Below are 22122 nucleotides of genomic sequence, written 5' to 3' on the forward strand. Positions count from 1 at the left end.
AGGTTTTGGAAGCAAGTTGGGGAATTTTAATTCAAGGTATTGCTTAAATGAGAGCCAGTATAGATCAGTGAGCACAGTGGTGATACATGAATGGGTGTGAGTTAGGATACGGGCATTAGAGTTTTGGATGAGCTCAAGTTTATAGAAGGTGGAGGATGGGAGAACGGCCACTGGAGCATTGGAATAGTCACATTTACAGAGGTGAAAATAGGCGGTTTTGGTGACGGAACGGATATGAGGGTGGTGGCATCACATGTAGGACGCCAATGTGAACAGTCAGGTTCAACCTTGGAGGGATGGAGTCAGTGGCTAGAGAACAGCATTTGCGATGAGGACTGAAGACTATGTCTTTGGTCTTGCCAATAGGAGGGATTAGGATTCCTTTTTATAAAGACAGTTGTTAGGACATGGATTGCCCCAGCCTCCAGTGTGGTGGTGGCAGAATCCATCATGGTTTTTGAAAGAGTAGTTGGCTAAATATTTTAAAATACAGTTTTAATGGGTATGGATAAAAGACACTGGAATAACATTCCAGATTTGCAAGAACCCTGGGAGCTGACCGGGATGTAAAACCTGCAGAGAAGGACCAGGTTTATGGAGAGATCTGAAGGCAATACAACAACTACTTGCAATTTAGAAAGTGCCTTTAGTGTACCAAAATGACGTAATGTGCTTCACAGTTGATGGTTAATCCAAGTACAAGTAAAATAAGTCGAGGATATTAGAGTCAGCTCGATGGAATCAGTCACCTTTGGAGATCAAGAAGGATTGGGGATGATTGGTGACAAGAATTTTGTGAAGAATAGGATGTGGATCCTGGAGTGTTGGATAAATTGTCACTTATGTTGGGTGTAGCCTTTGATAAAGCTTTGGGTGAGGATGCTCCTGTGTCATTCTCTGTTTTGCCAGTGCCATGAGGACTAATACTGAGCAAATAATCACTGTCTCAAGGGTTTCAGCTGTAGAAGAGCTGAGGCACAGGCACAGAGTGTGATGCTACAGAGATGGAAGAAGCAGGTTTTGTGATGGAGCAGATATCGAGATGGTAGCTCATGTCTGAGTCAAATAGGACACCAAGGATGGAGTCAGTGACTGGGGAGCAGAATTTGAGGCAGGCTTCTGTCTTCCCAATAGAAAGGGTGAAGTTTTTTTAACAGGAGGATTGTTAGGACACGGCATGCCTTGCACTAAGAGTTTCTTCATAATTTCTAGTGTTGACTTTTACAGGAGGTCTGAGGCAGTAATGTGTGGTCAGCCATGGTCATCACATTACCCTTCCATTCAGCAAAGACTGCAACCGCAGCTGTAGAAAGACTTGAATAGGGGACTAAGAAGAGTAACGAGAGAAAAATATCTAACTCACCAATAAAGTTAGATGGCCGATTAATGCATATTATAAGCCTGTCAGATAAGGTACTACATTTATGTTTGTACCAGTAGTATATTTGGAATTACTAATGATAAATTCAAGGCATTTAGAAAAGTTTCCTTTCTTGTTTGGCATTTTTCGAATTCGTCCTTAACAGAAAAACTTCCAGTTATCTGAAGCCGATCTTAACACACAGTGGTCCTCCGCTGACTGCCACGTTACCTGGCTGGTGTGGTCCTATAGCACGGTGCTTGACAAGTCCTCAAGCATATGAAGTAAGTACTAGCCACTAATATTTCACACAACTCACTGCCAAAATCTCTGTTTTTTTAATAAACACTAACTTTTTTGGAAGGATATGAAAGCAAAATTGATCTGATTTAATTTCTGTAAGAGTTGCATGTCCTTCATTAAGTAGTCTACTGCGGTGATGTCCAGTAGAAATCACTGACTAGCCACAACTCTTTTAGCCTTATAAGTACAGACAAAATAGGAGTCGGAGTATACCATATAGTCCGTTGAGCCTGCTCCACCATTCAATCTGATCATGGCTGATCCTGGGCTTCAACTAAAATCCACTATTTTTAATAGAAATACCTTGCACACAATGCAGGTAAATGAATTTGTCGTGTATATTCACTGAACATCTACCACTATTCAGTGTGAAACTTTGTAGTCTTTCTCTTTCACCAGAGTTTGGAATTCTGATATGAAATTATCAGACACTGCAGTTTCTGCCCACAGTTGGGAGCGATAATTTGTCCATGAGAGTGAGTAATGAGCATTTTGATCCGCTGCACAATGAGACATGCCTGACATGTCCCTGCTTTCCTTTAGTTGGATGCTGCCTGTCCTTTTCCATGACATGCCCTATTGTAGCTGCTCCTTATTGGTTGAACTTCCTTTCATCTGCTGGCCTGGAGCAGTTATTGCAATTGGTCAGGCTGACCATGGTGACAGATCCCGTCTCCCTACAATGCTGCTCTTGTTTCCATGGTGCTGAAGTCTTAAGTTTTCACCCATGTTGCACACCACTTTCGAAGATCAGCAATAAGCAGTAAGCAAGGATATAAAGCACACAACCAACCAAAAAACACTCCATTGCTCTGCTTTTAGTCTATCAACAAACACACAGAAAGGTTAAAGGATACACACGGCAAGTATGAGTGTTGCAATCAAATGCCCAATGACAGTGTTTATTACTCATTTCTAATTAATTTGAAATGCAATTTGTCACATAGTGGTATGTGGCAAGTGGCTAATATGCTGGGCAAGACTCCTACTGTATCTTAATTTTGATATTTATATACTTATTCTTATTTTCAATTTATTTTTGTATGAATCGACGTTGCAGTAGATGCAAAGTTTTTTTTTTTAAAGTTTAATTTTCGACGTTTTCTTCCATTTAAATTGTGTGTGAGAGAGGACCAGAGGACTTCTTTCTCCAATATTTGAATTGCCGATTGTGTGCATGTGTGTGTTAGAAACTTCTTTTATTTTCTAATGGCCTCTTAAGTTGCATTTGCACTAGAATATCTCCACTCGGATCAAGGAAGTCCCTGCTTTATATGTCTGGCTCCAAATAAATGTTTTGGTCTGGTTTACATTTTAGACATTTCTGGACAGCCCAGTTAGAAACTGGATTGTCTGTTTTAAACCCTGTGACACCCAGCTGAATAGGTAGTCACCCTACTCCCAGACCTTTGCTGAAGTCATTATGTAACTTGCTGCTAGAGACTCTGTTTATTTTTTCACCTCCCTGGAGGGATCTGCATGATTTTCCTGTCAAAATAACAGTGAGGCTGATGGCACTCGACATTATTCATGCACAGCTGTTACAGCAACTTCCAGCAAGGGGCAGATGCACAGTTAAACGCAAATTTCCAAAAGTTTCTGTCTGAGTTGCACCGCTCCGTTAGCTTCACAGAAATGGCATTTCGCTGTCTGCCTTACCTTCAAAATGCATTGAATGGTGTGAAGTTATATTTGTCCAATGATACAAAACCAAACTCTCCACAGAAAGTTTTGTACATTCCAGTCTGAGTACAATTTTAACAATGTGACAGGTAGTTATTTGGTAGTACAGAACTTGAGTATTGCTGAAAACAGACATTTTGTCAAAGCTTTTCGTCTTGCACTCATGAGGACAGATCGCAAGAATACCAATGTAAAGGAAGCAACAAATTTACACTATATGAGAAGAGAGTGCTGAATGGTAGGCAAGTGGACTCTTCTTGATAGAGGTGTTGCCATGGAAAATGCACCAGTTGAACTTATGAACTCAGCAACTCGCGCATTTGAGTTCAGTTTTAACCACTGAAATAAAAGCAAAATACTGCAGATGCTGGAAATCTGAAACAAAACAAAAAGTGCTGAAATTACTCAGCAGGTCTGGTAGCATCTGTGGAGAGATGTGAAAAGTTAAGGTTTCAGGTCAGGATGAAAGGTCACAGACCTGAAATGTTTACTTTTCTTCTCTCTCCACAGAGTCTGCCAGACCTGCTGAGTATTTCCAGTACTTTCTGTTTTGTTTCAGTTTTAGCGACACCATGTATGCCCAAATAGATGGTGTTGCCATGCGATCCCCTCTAGGCCCAGCTCTATCAAGCATCTTTGTTGGGTTCCATTGAAAAAAAGTGTCTTCGAGGGAATGACACCTAACCTCCTACCTCGTGCATAATTCTGATATGTAGATGATATGTTTGCTATATTTGAATCCACAGCTGCATGTAATAATAATTTCACCTTTTGAAATGGAGCAGTCAAATGAGCTCCCTTTCCTTGACGTTGAGAAATCTGCTGAGGGATTCTCTACCACGATCTACCGCAAACCTACCTTCACTGGTCAATACACGTGTTGGGATTCTTACAGTTCCATACGCTATAAGATTGGGATTATCGGCAACCTCGTAAATGGAACCGAAACCTTTGCTCACCATGCAAGCTTGGTGCTGAAATAGGCCAAATCAAAGGCATCCTGTGTGACAAAGGCTGTCTTGATCAGATCATCCCTTACTGTATAATCACGCAAACTTATGAACAGGCCTAAAGCCATCATTTTCGGCCCTGAAACGTGTCCAGTCTGCCACAGATTACTATGGAAGGGTAATGTATCCCAAAATTTGAGCAACAGTTGAAGCTAGCTGTTTCACACTGCTGCTTAGCGGTAGCAACACGTGTGGTGTTCGCCACTAACAGGATGCTGCCGTCGAGCCAAAAAGACATTCTGCCTATCACACAAATGAGTAATGTGATATATGAATTTCAATGCCAGTGTGTTGCTAGGTATATAGGCCATACATCCCAAAGATTGGCGGATCGTATCAAACAACATGTCCCTTCCACTGTTTGCAATAGGCAAGTTACAAACCGTGCTCAACCAGCCCATGCTTGCAAAACTGAAAACACAGTGTCCAACATTGGATGTGATTCTGCGATTGGACAACATTTGCTAAATAATCCTCAGTGTGCTAAGAATTACACTGACAACCAATTTAAGATTGCCAGTTGGGCTTGCAGTGTGGCGCATTTGTGCATACTGGAAGCTAGATATAGTAATGCACAGCTCCTGTTCTTTGCAGACAGAACATATACACACATTGCGCCTGTTTCAACTAAGCAATATAAGTGACAGCCATTTGCTGGTTCATTGGTCAAGGCATTGCTCTGAGGAATCATAGTCAAGCTGCCTGGTTTAAATTTCGAACAAAGCTTGGCAGTTAACTGCCAGTCACCTTTAAACTGGTGCATTCTCCATGGCAACGCCTCTACCAATCAGCACTCTGTTCTCATACAGTATAAATTTGTTGTTTTCCCTTACATTGGCATTCTTGCTGAATGCAAGACAAAAAGCTTTGACAAAATGTCTCTCTTTTCAGCAATTCCAATGTGAAAGTTTAGTTTAGTTTAGAGATACAGCACTGAAACAGGCCCTTCGGCCCACCGAGTCTGTGCCGACCATCAACCACCCATTTATACTAATCGTACACGAATCCCATATTCCAATATCATCCCCACCGGTCCCTATATATTTTCCCAACACCTACCTGTACTAGGGGCAATTTATAATGGCCAATTAACCTACCAACCTGCAAGTCTTTGGCATGTGGGAGGAAACCGGAGCACCCGGAGAAAAGGTTTTAATTACCGCCAACCGACCTCTCTGGCATTGAAAAGGAACTATTAAAATTGTGGAGCCTCACTCCTTCAGATTTTAATTGTTGCTGGAAATTCTAAAAATGTGAGATTTAATTTTTTTTTGCTTTTCTTTTCTCTCTCACTCTTAATCCAATCTTTTTTTCCCTCTCTTTATTTCTCTTTCTGTACCTGATTTGGCATTGAATCCCCCCATTCTAACCTACAATTCCTTCTCCGTCCTCGTGCTGTTAATGTCACAATCCTTCAGTCTGGTTAAGGAAATATACAATTTCTTGTACTGTTTGAGGTCCCAGATGTCCAGTTTCCTTTGTTACGTTATTAGCCTGCACTTTCAGCAACATGCCATGCAAAAATTTGCAAGGGCAAGTTTAGCTAATGCCATTAGATGCCCTGCTGTAGCAAAATCTGGCCCATTATTAACCAGATTAATCTTAAATAAACTGCCTGATAGTTGCTTGAACACTATGCCAAAGACCTACTGTAGTATTGTTTTCCTTAATAAAATATTAAATCTGTCAAATTTAGGAAGGAATTGTATAACAAGTATTGAGGCATATTTTTAGCCTAGTTAAAACTATATTTGTATGTTTTAAATTGAAATCATTGGCTTAATCTCCTGCAATAATTCTAAACTGCCATGTTCATCTTGCAGAATCAAGAGCAGCTCAGAGACGATGACTCTGATCTCATCCTTAATGACGGTGACCTGAATTTGACCTACGGAGGAAGTACACTAACTGCTAATGGCTCTTCCAGCTCAGGTACTGCATCCAACAGTGTGGACGGCAAGAGAACCAAGAGTATTTCAGAAGATGCACTGGAACATGTTCTGGGAACAGACGACCATGAACTTATTACTCGAGGCACCAGATTAGTTTTCCCATTGGAAGATCATGCATGACTGCAGTGATGCTAGCGAGCCACAGAATAGCCTCCGAAGGATCAAAGCCTATATTGTTCTTGGCAATGAGACTGAACTGGTTTACTTGTGTGATGATTTTTTTCTCGCTCTCCTCAAAATCTCTTGGCTCAGCTATTTAAAGTGTGAGAATGTGAAAACATCTATGTGTGGCATTTCATTAAGCTTTTACTTAAGTATGAAAATGCCATGACTCTTTAGTGTACTACTAGTGCCATCGCTGTTGTGATTATCTTGTTGACTGACTGATTAGCCTCAACACTGTGATGCTTCACTTAAAGCCCCAGTTACAGTGCATGTACGCTGCTTAATGCAGCGTGACTGCACTGAAATCGAGTGTGTTGTGTGATGCTGTCAATCACAGAAATGCCACCACCAGCATCATACACCAGCTGCAGTTAGTGCACAGCTAACTTTTACCCTTTACATTCAAAATAATAAAAAGCAGACAACGCGTGTGGCTGCAGTACTGTCATTGCATTTCCAATAGCAGCAAAGAGACCATTATCTCTTTTCTGCCGCTAGAAACATCACTTGAGTCAGTTGCTAGTGAGCAGAGCTCCAGGCATGTGTTTCAGTGTAACTGCGTTTGCACTTCCTACCTTCTGGTGGTGTGAGCAGTTACTGTGAACATAAATGTGTACTAACAGCACTGTTAAAGTTGCACCTCATGTTGGTGCAATGTAACTGATGTCAGGCTGAAGACCTTGACGAGAAGAAAGGCTTGTGGCGGGGTGGGGTGGGGGAAGGATATTAAACCCTCAGTGAGCTGTGAATTTTAATTTTGTCCTTCAAAGACTCTGCATGATCGAGAGAAAGGACTACACGATTACTGCACAAACTGAAGGCACGTTGTTTTCTTGCTAGTGGTTTTGCTGTCACAAAACTTGCCTGTCTGCTCACATCAGAGTTGTGTAGCTGTTGTCTCCCTTTTAGTCAATATATTTTCAATGTCACTATAAGTTGTTCACTGTGTTTTGTGAAAACTGATATCTACTGGCTAATGACTACTTTAAAAAGAAAGTTGTAAAACCCATAGTTCATGATACACATGGAGAAGTAGGCAGAGAGGGGATGTGGATTATTTTGTTTTAATTCACTGGCCTTTGTCACAATGTGCCACCATAATAACTAAAACGTTGAATAGTTGAATAATATCCATCTCTCTCAATTACATTTTACTTACTTAAGGGATACAGAGGAATGTCAAGATTCTTGTCTTCTCTAGTCACATGTGAACAATACTAAACAGCATTGCATTAATGGCCATTAAAAGATGCTAGTAAATTGGAACAATGCTGATCCAGAGATCATTTACAATTCGTTTTTCCCTTGCATCATTTTTTATGTCCTAGAGGGGCTGACATATGGTTATTTCGATCCCCGCTTCCATTCATATCATTTTAAGGGGTCGTGCTCCAAAGTTTTTATGGAGCTGGTGGGTCCATGAAACAAGTAGTTGAAGGATGACATAGGAGGACTGTAGGTTTTTATGGAAGAATAAGGTAAGTAGGTTTAACATAGTTTCAAAATCACAGAGAACAAATGTCAAGCAGGGCAGGCTCACCAAAGGCTTTTTTTCCCAAGTTCTACCATTCATCTTAAAGAACAAACATCCCTGGCAGATGTAGTTGTACAGCTCACCTGCTTTCACTCTAACGTGAATCATCAAACTATGCTTTCTATGTTTTTGTAACTGAGATCATTTTTTTTTTTTAAAATGAATTCCTCAGGATAGAGACATCCCAAAATGCGCTTTGCAAAAAAAGAGCTTTCAGGTCAAATTTTTTTGTTGTTGCTGAAATGAGCCAATGGGAGGATTGCAAAGTCCCTGATCACAGTATAATGTCAAATTGGAATGGCAGTTGAACAAGGAATGCAATTTTTGCTTGGCTGTAGGAATGCAAAGCTTTTATACTGCAGACCTCATCAATTAGAGAAGAGAACATGGTAATTGTTCACCACAGGAGGCAGTTGCCCTTTGCAGCAGGACGTGACTGAAGGTTATGGACTGCTTCATGCAGTTAGCCAGCAGCAGACCTCTGTACAACTCCCTTAGCAACTTTGACAATTTGTGACTGATGGTGACAAAATGTAATTAGATCACGTAATGTATCTATTTTTTAATCTGTGTATCTTGATGCTGTATAACTACTAGAGGTTGGAAGTTACACTGAGAACAACAAAAATATTTTGCGTTAATGGAAAGTAAGGCAAATTCAAAGATTTTTTTTTCATGCAACAAGTCTGATAATTTCAGGAAGATAGATGTCCTTTTTAACGGTAGATTAAGATTGACCAGAAGCTATTGTAACTTGGGTTCATTTTGTTTTGCCGAGGCTTTGTGTTTGCGCTGTGCACTTCATTTCATTGAGGTGAGAGTTAATTGTGCAAAGGGAATAAAGAGTTAGAGTTCTGCTGAGTCAAGTGATTGAATTGACGCAAATCTAAATCTGATATGTTGACCGGCATAGGCCATTCCTTAAGGCATTCATGGCCATTCAGTTTAATGAATGGCATGGTTATGTAGACATTCAGGCTTACTTTTGTTTTGTAAAAGCTTGAATTTCACCTAAGTAATGCAATGTGCCCTAAAGAGTGTACAAGGAAAATGTCCAGAGGACTGTAGGAAACAACAATGAACCTTCATGATGTCACATAGCTGTACATTGTTGCAAAGTCATTGTGGCTGAGCTTCAGTATTTAAGTTAATTTGCTAGCATTGTTTGATCTAGTAATGTTGAAAGCTTCACTCTGAAAGTCAGTTACACTGAAATGTGGTTTATGGACTTTTGTTTATTGCTTGAATATCATTGTATCAGATGGCACTAGGAGAGTTTCCTAGCCTCCTACCCAAGTACGTTAAGGACATGAGTGAAGGTAGAAATGGTCAAGTGGCAGCTGTTCAGGAAAGAATTTTTCCAGTTCTACCTGCATCTATAATAAATGACAATGAAGGAAATGAGCATCTCTCGTTCTGAGAAAATATTCTGCTTATGTGATGCACAGGTACAGAACTAAGGAAGTATTTTGACAGTCTTTAAACTTGAGTGGGTCAATAACTTTCGGGAATACTGAGGCCATAGTGGAAGTGCTTGTGATTTGCTAGCATACTCAAAGCAAAGTGAATGGATTTGTTGGGAACAGCAGGTTCTCTTCATGATGTAACCTGCTGGTGGGTTTGTAATTTTTTTCCCCACACTTTGTTGGTTGAATTGTGATTCCAGAGCCTGTTTCATTTTGAACTTTATTGTTACAATTTGATCTGTAAATATGCTGTCTGTACTCTGGCAAGTACAATTTAATCTGTGCTTTGAAACCAAAAATGGTACACAACAGTCATTTTAAATATTTGCAGATGTGCAAAACATCCTCCGATTTCATGAGTAAGTATCTTTAACATCATGGCAAAGCTTGCTTTCATAGGATATCTTCCTACATTAAAGAAGCTAAGGTGCTTCACATGCGTGTAACCAGACAAAACTTCACACCAAGCCAAAAAAGGGGATATTGAGAGGAGTGACTAAAATTTTGGTCAAAGAGGTAAGTTTTAGGGAGGGTCTTAAAGGAGGAGAGAAAAGCTGAGATTTAGGGCCTAGACAAAGACATGGCGATCAATGGTGGAGTGAAGAGCTGACTGAGATTGGTAGAAGTGGAGGAGGTTACAGTGATGGGACGGGGCAAGGCCCGCAAGGGATTTAAACACAAGGATGCAGATTTTAAAATGGAAGCATTGTTGGGCCAGGAGCCAATGTTGGTCAGTAAGCACAAGGCTGGCGCGTAAGCGGGACTTGGGGGTTAGGTTATGAGCAGTAGTTTTGGATGATAGGTTTATGTAGGATGGAAGGCTGGTAAGGAGAGAATTGGAATATGAAGCCCAGAGCTGACAAGGGTATGGATGTGGGTTTTAGCAGGGAGTGGGGCTGAGGCAGTAGTAGCGACCCACGATATTATGGAAGTAGTAGAATACGATCATGGCAATGATGAGGATATGGGGTCAGAAGCAGTTCAGCGTCAAATATGACGTTGAGATTGCAATCTCATCTGGTTGAGCCTGAGACAGTGGCCAGAGAGAGGGATGGAATTAGTAGTGACAATGCTCCTTTTAAAATTATCTCTCTAATTTTTGACGTGCTCAGACAGAAGCTGCTGCGACTCCTCTAATAGAACTTGCTCTTCTTGGGATTGTTTTTCATGTTAATTGACCTTGCTCTTAAGTGGCCAGGGTGATGCCAATTTACACAGATAACCTGAACCTATGTTAAATGTAACGAAAATATAATCTCACTTGGCTGCTTGTCTAGTATCACTGGCCAATAACATTCAAATACAGGGAGTAGGTTTTCTGATTTCTCCTTTTAAATGCAGTAACGTCACTGGATGTACACATGCACAGGAAGTAACTTCTACATGTGCTGTACTTTGCCTTTATTATCTGAAGCTTTCCTCCAAAAAACAGGTCCCGTTCTTAGGAAAATAAACTGTATGATTCTTTCCTGCCCTCCTCCCCCTCCCCACTATGACCAGCTTGTTTAAAATGGCGCTGCCTTCATGAAATTGTGTTTTGCACATCATTTTTTTTTATGTTGAATGAAATATTCTGTCACCTTCATTTGGTCACATCCAAATCACATGATGCATTCCAACATGCCTGTTCCTTATCTGTTAACCAGCATGGGGAGGAGGGAGGAAGTGTGGAGGGAACTTCACTGTGATTTCTCACAAACCTGATGGCCCTTGGGCAATTGTTTATAATTTATGAAATCAGAATGATTTATCTTGTGAAAGCCAGAGCTTTAGTTTCAACATTGTAGATTTTTAAAATGTGTTACCTGCATGCTCTTACCAATCATGTTATTTTGTTCTCGCACTGGCTGATATGCTGACATGGAGCAATTGACTGCTGCAAAGTGTGAAAAAAAAAATTGGAGATCCTGTGGCATGCATTCTGTAGTAGTATCTCTCTGAAATCCTACGAATGTGACACATTTTTCAGGTGGAACCATCTCTTGCACTCGAGAGTATGGCAAATGACCTTCGTTGAGCACAATAGTCCAGTATATGCTAATGAAGTGAAGTCTTGAGAGAAAATAAGAATTTCATGTCCTATACATACAAGGATTTCAGATATCAAATAGTTAAAATTCTATTGAGTTTTAACAGAATCAGCACTTTAACCAACTCTCTGTGTTTCTGCATTACATTTTAAATAAAAACAACCCAGCTGGAGTGAAAGTTTATCGTGTGTAAAGCTTCTATTTAAATTGTAAGTAGGTATTTGGTTTCAGTTTGGTCTTTGTGCATTTTGTGATTAGCTGTCCTCTGCATCCAAGACTATGAGCTTTGTATGAAGACCAAGCCAATTGCTAACAAGTAGGCCTGTGTATTAGATTCAATGTGGAAAAGGCATGCTAAGTTCTCAATATGTCTTGTACTTAATCCCATGAGTTGAAAACTATGGTGAGGGGAAGAGGAGAAATCATAACAATCTGTGTACTCTTCCTGTGGTTTCTACCAAACTTTAGTGTCCTACCTTTGTCACCCATTTTTCTTCCGCTCATACTTCTCTGCAGCCACTAGAGGATATCGTAGAAAAAAAGAAAACTCACTTGAGATTTGCATTCTTGTCCATTTTTAAGAGTGCTCCTGATGTATTCCAGTCTTCAAGAATCTGTGATGGTTTCTAGGGACCGTTACTCTTGAAAGTTCATGAAGAACTTAAGCAAAGAGAAATTATTCATGATTTCCATTCTGGTCTGCTTTATTGATGTGAGAAGAGGTGCATCTAATCACAAGAAGCAACAAGACACAGACTTAATGAAATATGTGTTAAATATTTTTGTCTCCTGCCTAACCTCAACGCACATGGAGGGGAGAATGAGCAGGAAAGATGAAACTGGATACCCTTACAGTGGTAGTGAACACATCTGTAAGACATGATTTGCTTTTTTTTCTGTTCAATGTATCTGTCCAACTTGGTGCAACTGAAGTTTGTTTCTTAGCCACCAACAATGACCTAGCCCAGCCAATGGCATCCCCAGCATGAGAGGGTTTGAGGCGGGTAGTAAGCAATCAAAGCACTCCATAACCAATCCCATTGCAACTTTAGTACTTATTGAAGTGTAGTTCTCAGATTTTTGAAAATATTAATATATTTTTTCTGCTATGCAGAACTGTGCAAGAAATTTGTAGATGTAAATTGTAAAAGGTCTTCAGAAAGTCATCTACAACAGATGACACTATTGTTGACTCCTTGTTTTGCAGTCCTTTGTGTCAGGGTTGATTGTCTGCCCCATGCAAACTTGTGTGTTGAGTTACTTTAATTTTACCTGAAAGGAAAGGGGAGAAAATATTATTTGTTAATATTCTGATAGAATGCGAGATAGAATTTCTAACAGGGAGGAAGAAAATACATGTCCACTATGAAAATGAGAAAATATGTCTCTTTCAACATTACTCAGTACAGCAAAGGTCAGTCATGTGGGCAAATTATCATTCACTGTTTAAATGGTTGCTGTTTGTTGACTTCTGAGCTTCTTCATGTGCTTGTGCCATAAAAACAATGATTCTTTTAGTCCAGTGTGGTGTCTTTGAACTGTTTCATTACCTAGACCTTCTGGACCTGAGATGATACTGAAGCGTCTATTTGTTGAATGGTAGCTAACTTGACCCTGTTTCCAATGCAAACGTGAATTGAGTAGTTTTCCTAATTCTAATAATGTATACCGCAGCGCAGGTTAATGTACTAATGTAATCATGTCTCATCTTGCATGGTACAGAAAGATTCAAGTGTATATGTTGCCATAAAAGTAAAAATAAATATAAACCAATTCTTTACCTTCTGTGCTCATTGTTTGTATCTTGATGCCTTGAAGAAGAAACCTGTTAATAAATGGCTTCATATAATAGTATAGGGTAAAGGCCTACAAATGCAAGTTGGTGTTGTAGTGCGCTCTACTAGAGTGTGAAGAATGTGCTTTTGTGTCCACAGTTCTCCAACTGTGACATGTATTTATATGTTATTTCTAGTGTCAGCTCCTTCATCTGGGCTTTGAAGATTGGATTGTTCCCCATCCCCACAAGATAAAGGAAACAATGGGTAGGAAGTCAGCCTGCACCAAATGCCTTTAGATATTAGCATAAGGAAGCACCTGGGTTAGTTTCCGGGAAGGGAATAGTTCATGATCCAAAGGAGATTTAAGGGGGAGAAGAAGATGATGCTTCGTGTTCTGAGAGTATTTCATTTAGAACAACCTATTGTCTGAGTGGGCACTGTGTGGGCACTTAGTGCAGTTCACCATCTAGTACTTGGTGTTACTACAGTAATAGAAAAAACCTGTTTGTAACCGACACAATGAATTGAGACAAACAATTCCATTATTGGCATCAAAAAGTCTATGAATTAAAGACAAATTTTGGATGCAGAAAATACCTGAGATTGAGCTTTAGCTCTACAAAGCTGGTTTGTGGCTGAAATCAGGTTCATTGATAAAATCTTGGAATGAATGTGCATGGATTGTTTGTGCCCTCACTTTAAAACCAGAAAGAAAAGCACAGACATTTTCATGTTTCTGATTGTCAGTTGTGCAACAATTTTGTCAAAAGCCACTTGCTTCTTGACTGTAACTAAAATTATATAATTAAAGTTATTGAAATGGAAGAGCCAAGGCCAAGTAAATAGTGCTTATAATCAATCCTGTAGTGAAGGAATGCTGCTTCTAATCCTGACCAAATAAGGGAGCACTTGGGTTCAAACTGAAACTTGTATGTTTTCTTTGCGAAGGTTGTATAAGCATATGGCTAAACAAAACCTGAGAAGCTGCAGTTGCTGACCTGTGTGCTGCTTATGAAGGCCCTGAGTGATGGAAATCAAGCCGAACATTCCACGATTCGCTAAGACCAAGTTGCTTAACGGAGGCTGACTTTACAAAAATGGGTAAGTTGGTGGGTCCTGTATACTGAGGGTAGAAAGCTTGTGGTACAGAGCATGCAAAACTATAAACATCTTGTATAGCTTGTTTAGTGGAGGCTTCTGAGCAGTGTTGAAGAAATATTGCAACATATGTTTATACACGCACATTGCACTTGTGCATGACACCTAGCCAGGCTTATACCAAATAGTTTATCCAAATAGTAAGCAATTGATTAAATTTTCCTCATCCATGTTTTCCCTCTAGAAAGTGGTGCTAGGTTACAGTTCAAGAAGTGATAGTGCCCAGTGTTATCAGTGTTAACTGTGGCACTCTCAACTGAGTTAGAAGATTGTTGAAGATCATTCCACAGACTTGAGCATCTAGGCTGACGCTCCAGTGCCCTACTGAGGGAGTGCTGCACTGTTGAAGGTGCTGTCTTTCAGATGAGATGGTTAAACTGAGGCCTTGTCTACTCTCTAAGATGTACATAACACATCCCATGGAATTATTTCAAAGAGCAAAGGAGTTCTCCCTGATGTTCTGTGTTCTGGCCAATATTTATCCTTCAACTAACATCACTAAAACATATTATTTGGTCATTATCACATTGCTGTTTGTGGGAGTTTGCTGTGTGCAAATTTGCTGTCATGTCTCCTACATTACAACAGTGACTCCACTTCACAAATATTTCATTGCCTGCAAAGTGCTTTGGGTCATGAAAGGTGCTATATAAATGCCGGACATTTGGGCAAGTTCTGTAAACCATGTAGAGCAAAACATCTAGACCTATTTGCCTTTTCCAGTTCCTAAAAAGAAATTCTCACATTTGTAACAATCAAAACTACATAAAACCTAGTAGCCAGGCTATTATACAATTGCTTTGAATAGAAGGGGCTCTTTAAAAAAACAAAAAAACAAAAACACATTTGGCATCAGATATTTGACTCCGTCAAAGTTTGGTTTCCTGGATAACTTATGAGAGTTACATTTATAGCACTATCAAACATTGACTCTGTTCCGGGATACTTTTAACTTTGTCGACCTGCTTAACACTTGTGCACTGGGCTTTTTCATAACGTATATACCAGTTACAACCTCTTTTGCTATTTGATTGGAGAATTCTCTAAGGTTATTAAGGGTGGTCTGCCTTCAACTTAAGATTGAGTCCTTACGAGAAGATGCCTAATCTGGTACCGTCACAAGAGGAAATTGCATTATTTGGCTTTCCACTGTATTTCAGATGGTTTTTATGAAGACTCTCTACTTTGTGTTTCTACATTTTCTAACTTCCCTTCCTTTATGCACTCTCCCTTTCTCTCTCCACTGCCTCGATTAGACATTGGAATCCCTTTAAAGTGTGCTTGAAAATATTTGTTTGATAATAAATGATTTAATTGAGTTGGTCATACTAAAATCACTGAATAAAAACCGATGTACCATTTCTGGAGAAACAATTGCAAGGGGATGGAGAAAAAGCAAGGGAGTGGGACTATTTGGATAGCTTTTTCAAAGAGCTGACACAGCCACAATGGGCTGAATAGCCTCCTGTGCTGTATAATTCTCAAATGTTGGTTATGGTCTTTACAGACATCCTCACTTTAAGTTAACCCTTTCTCTGCTTTTGTGATGAGTGTAAACACCACCCAACCAAAAAAAAGCAATGTCAAATTTCAAAGGCAAAACTTTTACATGTCACAGCAGCAAACTACACTTCCATAAACTATATCCTTTGTGATGTAAATAGTTACCTAAAATCAGAATTGCAATACTAACAAATGATATTGCATTCAATTTTTTCTTTTCTTTACCGATATATGTTAAATAAGGTACTTCTAAAAGCTTTTAAAATGAAAACTCTGAAATTGTCATATTATCAGCTTTAACCATGAAGACAATGTGTAGTTGGAGATAACTCCTCCAACAGTTTTAGATAAATGCACCACATGGTATGGTTCTAAGCCTTACATACCAGAAGCAGCCTGGGTTTAATGTGTGGTGAGTCAGTTGATCTCAGTCACAACAACTGTTACTGCATTACATTGGGCTCCAATGTCACTAGTTAGAGAGGGGGGAAAATATCATCCAAATTTTTCAATTCTGGTATGCCCTGTGGACATACCTTGTCATGCCTACCCAATCAAATGCTTCATAATTTTCAAGACATCTCTGCTCTCTTCTAGAGAAATGAGCCTTATGCCTATTCAATCTTTCTTGATCGTTGCATCCTCAGTTTTGATGTCATTCTTTGTTCTCCAGCTACCAACTCCATTGCTCTTCCTGTCTGAGATTAAGTCAGTATGTTTGCAGCCATGGTTTTACATTTGACCCCAAGATGAACTTTCAACCTCATATTCGTACTATCAGTAAGGCGACCTATTTCCACCTCTAACATTGCCCGACTTTACCCCGTCTCAACTCATCTGCTGCTGAAACCCTCATTCCTGCCTTTGTTAGCACTAGACTTGACTATTACATGCACTCCTGCCTTGTTTCCAAAATTCTACTCTCTTTAAACTTGAGGTCATCCAAAACTCTGCTGCCCATGTCTTAACTTGCAATGTTCCCCTATTACCCTTCTGCTCGCTGACCTACATTGGATCCCAGTCAAGTAACGTCTTGATTTTAAAATTCTCATCTTTGTTTTCAAATCCCTTCATGGCCTCATCCCTCCCTATCTCTGTAATCTACCCCAGCCCCACAACCCTCCAAGATATCTGCGCCTGATATCTCCTCTAATTCTGTCTTCTTGCCCATCCCTGATTTTAATCACTCCACCATTGGTGGCCACGCCTTCAGTTATCTAGACCCTAAACTCTGGAATACCCTCCCTACACCTCTCCAAGTCTCCGCCTCTCCCCCTCGCTTTCCTCCTTTTAAGCCACTCCTTAAAACCTACCTTTTCGACCAGGCTTTTGGTTATCTGGTCTAATATCTGCTTTTGTGACTTGGTGTTATACTTCTGATGAAAGGTCACAGACCTGAAACGTTAACTCTGTTTCTCTCACCACAGATGCTGCCAGACCTGCTGGGTATTTCCAGCATTTTGTTTTTTATTTGTTTTATAATGATCCTGTAAAGTACCTTGGGACATTATATTACGTTAAATGCACTATATAAATGTAAGTTGTTGTTGATGCTGAAATAGGTTGTGTCGCTCTCAAATTCTGCCTGTAAATTGCACAAAAGGAAACTAATTTCATCTTGGTTTCAACTGCATGTAGTTAGATAAAACTATGCCTACACTTTCAACAGCCTCCATAAATGCCAAATGCCAGGGTTCCATGCCGACATTGTTTTGGGGCCTGGACAATCTTTGTGCCACTTTCTGCACTAATGGTCCACATTGCAGCCTGGAGACACAAGCTCTCATGGAAACATAAGTTTTTGCCTCCTGTTTATGGGGGTTATCAGTCAGCGCTTGGAGCGCAAGTTGAAATGGGACTTGTCCAATGAAATAACCATTTGAATCAAGTAGCAGCAGGCAAGAGAAATGGGGGCACACCATGCTTGGCAAGGGGAGGAGGAAAATACATAGTGAGAATGGGAGTTAAAGGGTAGAATGGATGGCATAGAAGAGGGGAAGAAGAACATGGCAAGAAGGAAATAGAGAAGTCATTAGCAGTGAAAGGAGGGAAATAGAAGGCAGTGAAAGGGGAAATCTGGGGCAATGAAGGTTAGGTAAATGGGTGGTAAAGGGAGGGGAAAATAGATGGGATTGAAAGGAAGAGGGAAAGGGCAGAAGTTGGAAGCAGTGTTAAGGGGGAAGAGAGGAGAGGCTGGGACCAATGGTTTGGGGTAGGTGAGGAAATGGGGGGTAGAATTAAGTGATTGGGAGTGAGAAGGAAGAGTGCTAGTTTTCTACTTTGGTAGATATAAGCCTGTAAATGCCCATCTTCTGAGATAAAGCAGGCACGCATACTTCACATATAGTTTAAAAACAACAAACAACAATCTTACATCAATAGTGGAGTAGGGGAGAGTAACAAAGGAGGAGCTGTGTGGCAATTCTTTTCTCATTCGGTAAAGCATCAGAACAGAACATCACTGCAAATGCTGTTTGTACTGTACTGAGACCCTGAAGGGAGCCCCTTATTTGCTCTGTGAACAGGATTTAGGATTATCATTTCAATGGAAGTAGTCAGTACTGACATATAGCCAATTTAGGGGTCTGGTAGTATGGAGGTAATGTTAGTGGGCTAGTAATGCAGAGACCTGGACTAATAATTGAGTTTAAACCCCACCATGGTGGCTGGGGAATTTAAATTAAATCAATTAAATTGAATCTACAATGAAAAGATAGTTTCTGTAATAATAACCATGAAACTACCAGATTGTCATAAAAGCCCATCTACTGCACTAATCTCCTTTAGGGAAGGCAATCTGCCGTCCTTACCTTGTCTGGCCTACATGTGGCTCCAGAGAAACTAAGTCAGTCTGGAAGGCAGAGCAAATAAAGACCTTTTAAGGCACAAGCAAATAACGTAAGACTGGATTGCATTTATTTTAACGCAAGGAGTCTTACAAGTAAGGCAGATAAATTGAAGGCGTTGATTTACACATGGGAATATGATATTATTGCCATCACAGAGACATGGTTGAGGGAAGGGCTGGACTGGCAGCTCAATATTCCAGGGTATAGAATCTTCAGGCATGACACTGGGTGGGGTGTAAAAGAGGAGGTGGCATTGCACTATTGATCAAGGAATCAATTACAGCAGTAAAGAGGGATGATATCTTAGAAGGTTAGTGGGCGGCACAGTGGCACAGAGGTTAGCACCGCAGCCTCACAGCTCCAGTGACCCGGGTTCAATTCTGGGTACTGCCTGTGTGGAGTTTGCAAGTTCTCCCTGTGACCTCATGGGTTTCCTCCGGGTGCTCTGGTTTCCTCCAACAACCAAAGACTTGGAGGTTGATAGGTAAATTGGCCATTATAAATTGCCCCGAGTATAGGTAGATGGTAGGGGAATATAGGGAAGGTGGGGATGTGGGAGGAATATGGGATTAGTGTAGAATTAGTATAAATGGGTGGTTGATGGTCGGCACAGACTCGGTGGGCCGAAGGGCCTGTTTCAGTGCTGAATCGCTAAATAAAAAAATAAATAAATAAAGGTTCCTTAAATGAGGCCTTATGGGTAGAATTAAAAACAAAAAGGGGGCAATCACTTGGCTGGGAGTGTACTACAGGCCTCCAAACAGTCAGGAAGAGATAGAGGAGCAGATATGCAGGCAAATCTCAAAGGTGTAAAAATAATAGGGTAATAATAGTAGGGGATTTCAACTTCCCCAATATTAACTGGGATAGTCTTAGTGCAAAAGGCTTCTTTTGGGCCTCCTTATCTCGAGAGACAATGGATACGCGCCTGGAGGTGGTCAGTGGTTTGTGAAGCAGCGTCTGGAGTGGCTATAAAGGCCAATTCTGGAATGACAGGCTCTTCCACAGGTGCTGCAGAGAAATTTGTTTGTCGGGGCTGTTGCACAGTTGGCTCTCCCCTTGCGCCTCTGTCTTTTTTCCTGCCAACTACTAAGTCTCTTCGACTCGCCACAATTTAGCCCCGTCTTTATAGCTGCCCGCCAGCTCTGGCGAATGCTGGCAACTGACTCCCACAACTTGTGATCAATGTCACACGATTTCATGTCGCGTTTGCAGACGTCTTTATAGCGGAGACGTGGACGGCCGGTGGGTCTGATACCAGTGGCGAGCTCGCTGTACAATGTGTCTTTGGGGATCCTGCCATCTTCCATGCGGCTCACATGGCCAAGCCATCTAAAGCGCCGCTGACTCAGTAGTGTGTATATACTGGGGGTGTTGGCCGCTTCAAGGACTTCTGTGTTGGAGATATAGTCCTGCCACCTGATGCCAACTATTCTCCGAAGGCAGCGAAGATGGAATGAATTGAGATGTCGCTCTTGGCTGGCATACGTTGTCCAGGCCTCGCTGCCGTAGAGCAAGGTACTGAGGACACAGGCCTGATACACTCGGACTTTTGTGTTCCGTGTCAGTGCGCCATTTTCCCACACTCTCTTGGCCAGTCTGGACATAGCAGTGGAAGCCTTACCCATGCGCTTGTTGATTTCTGCATCTAGAGACAGGTTACTGGTGATAGTTGAGCCTAGGTAGGTGAACTCTTGAACCACTTCCAGAGCGTGGTCGCCAATATTGATGGATGGAGCATTTCTGACGTCCTGCCCCATGATGTTCGTTTTCTTGAGGCTGATGGTTAGGCCAAATTCATTGCAGGCAGCCGCAAACCTGCCGATGAGACTCTGCAGGCACTCTTTAGTGTGAGATGTTAAAGCAGCATCGTCAGCAAAGAGGAGTTCTCTGATGAGGACTTTCCGTACTTTGGACTTCGCTCTTAGACGGGCAAGGTTGAGCAACCTGCCCCCTGATCTTGTGTGGAGGAAAATTCCTTCTTCAGAGGATTTGAACGCATGTGAAAGCAGCAGGGAGAAGAAAATCCCAAAAAGTGTGGGTGCGAGAACACAGCTCTGTTTCACACCACTCAGGATAGGAAAGGGCTCTGATGAGGAGCCACCATGTTGAATTGTGCCTTTCATATTGTCATGGAATGAGGTGATGATACTTAGTAGCTTTGGTGGACATCCGATCTTTTCTAGTAGTCTGAAGAGACCACGTCTGCTGACGAGGTCAAAGGCTTTGGTGAGATCAATGAAAGCAATGTAGAGGGGCATCTGTTGTTCACGGCATTTCTCCTGTATCTGACGAAGGGAGAACAGCATGTCAATGGTCGATCTCTCTGCACGAAAGCCACACTGTGCCTCGGTAGACGCGCTCGGCCAGCTTCTGGAGCCTGTTCAGAGCGACTCGAGCAAAGACTTTCCCCACTATGCTGAGTAGGGAGATTCCACGGTAGTTGTTGCAGTCACCGCGGTCACCTTTGTTTTTATAGAGGGGGGTGATATTGGCATCGTGCATGTCCTGAGGTACTGCTCCCTCGTCCCAGCGCAGGCAAAGCTGTTCATGGACTGCTAAGAGTATAGCAGGCTTGGCACTCTTGATGATTTCAGGGGTAATGCTGTCCTTCCCAGGGGCTTTTCCGCTGGCTAGAGAATCAATGGCATCACTGAGTTCAGATTTTGTTGGCTGTACGTCCAGCTCATCCATGACTGGTAGAGGCTGGGCTGTATTGAGGGCGGTCTCAGTGACAACATTCTCCCTGGAGTACAGTTCTTGGTAGTGCTCAACCCTGCGGTCCATTTGCTTGCATTGGTCAGTGATTATGTCCCCCGATTTAGATTTGAGGGGGGCGATCTTCTTGATGGTTGGCCCAAAAGCTCTCTTAATGCCATCATGCATTCCTCTGATTCCGGTGTCTGAGGCCAGCTGAATATGACTGCATAGGTGTTGCCAGTAGTCATTTGCACAGTGCCTGGCTGTTCTTTGTGCAGTGCTACGGATGTTAACTCTCTGGGGGCTTTCTTGTAGTTCAACAGTGCAATGCGCTTAGCGGCTATGACAGGTTCCAGCTCTTCAAAATGAGATTGAAACCAGTCTGCATTTCTCTTCACACGTTTGCCATAGGTGGTCAAAGCTGACTCATAGATGGCGTCTCTGATGTGGGCCCACTTGGTCTCAGCATCCCCTGTGGGAGTGTTTTGGAGGGCTTTTACAAGTGAATTTAGAAATTTTTTTAACAGCTGTGGATAAGAAATTTTGCTAGTGTTGATGCGTGGGCGGCCCTTCTGCTTGGAATGATGCAACTTCTTTGGTTTGAGTCTAACCTTGCTGCACACCAGGGAGT

General features: G+C 41.4%; 1 protein-coding gene across 2 annotated transcripts in view; it reads left to right on the forward strand.

Annotated features, from left to right (window-relative positions):
- The window catches only part of slc9a7 (solute carrier family 9 member 7), a 135126-nt gene extending 121843 nt beyond the window's left edge, over positions 1-13283 (forward strand). For both annotated transcript variants that reach the window (XM_068033246.1, XM_068033247.1), the window contains 2 exons: positions 1539-1644; positions 6180-13283. In XM_068033246.1, the coding sequence (XP_067889347.1) occupies positions 1539-1644; positions 6180-6428 (355 nt within the window). In that variant the 3' untranslated portion in view covers positions 6429-13283. The remainder of the gene's footprint in view (positions 1-1538; positions 1645-6179) is intronic.
- The last annotated feature ends 8839 nt before the right edge of the window (positions 13284-22122 follow it).

Source organism: Heterodontus francisci, chromosome 6, assembly GCF_036365525.1.
Source record: "Heterodontus francisci isolate sHetFra1 chromosome 6, sHetFra1.hap1, whole genome shotgun sequence".
Taxonomy (NCBI): Eukaryota; Metazoa; Chordata; class Chondrichthyes; order Heterodontiformes; family Heterodontidae; genus Heterodontus; species Heterodontus francisci.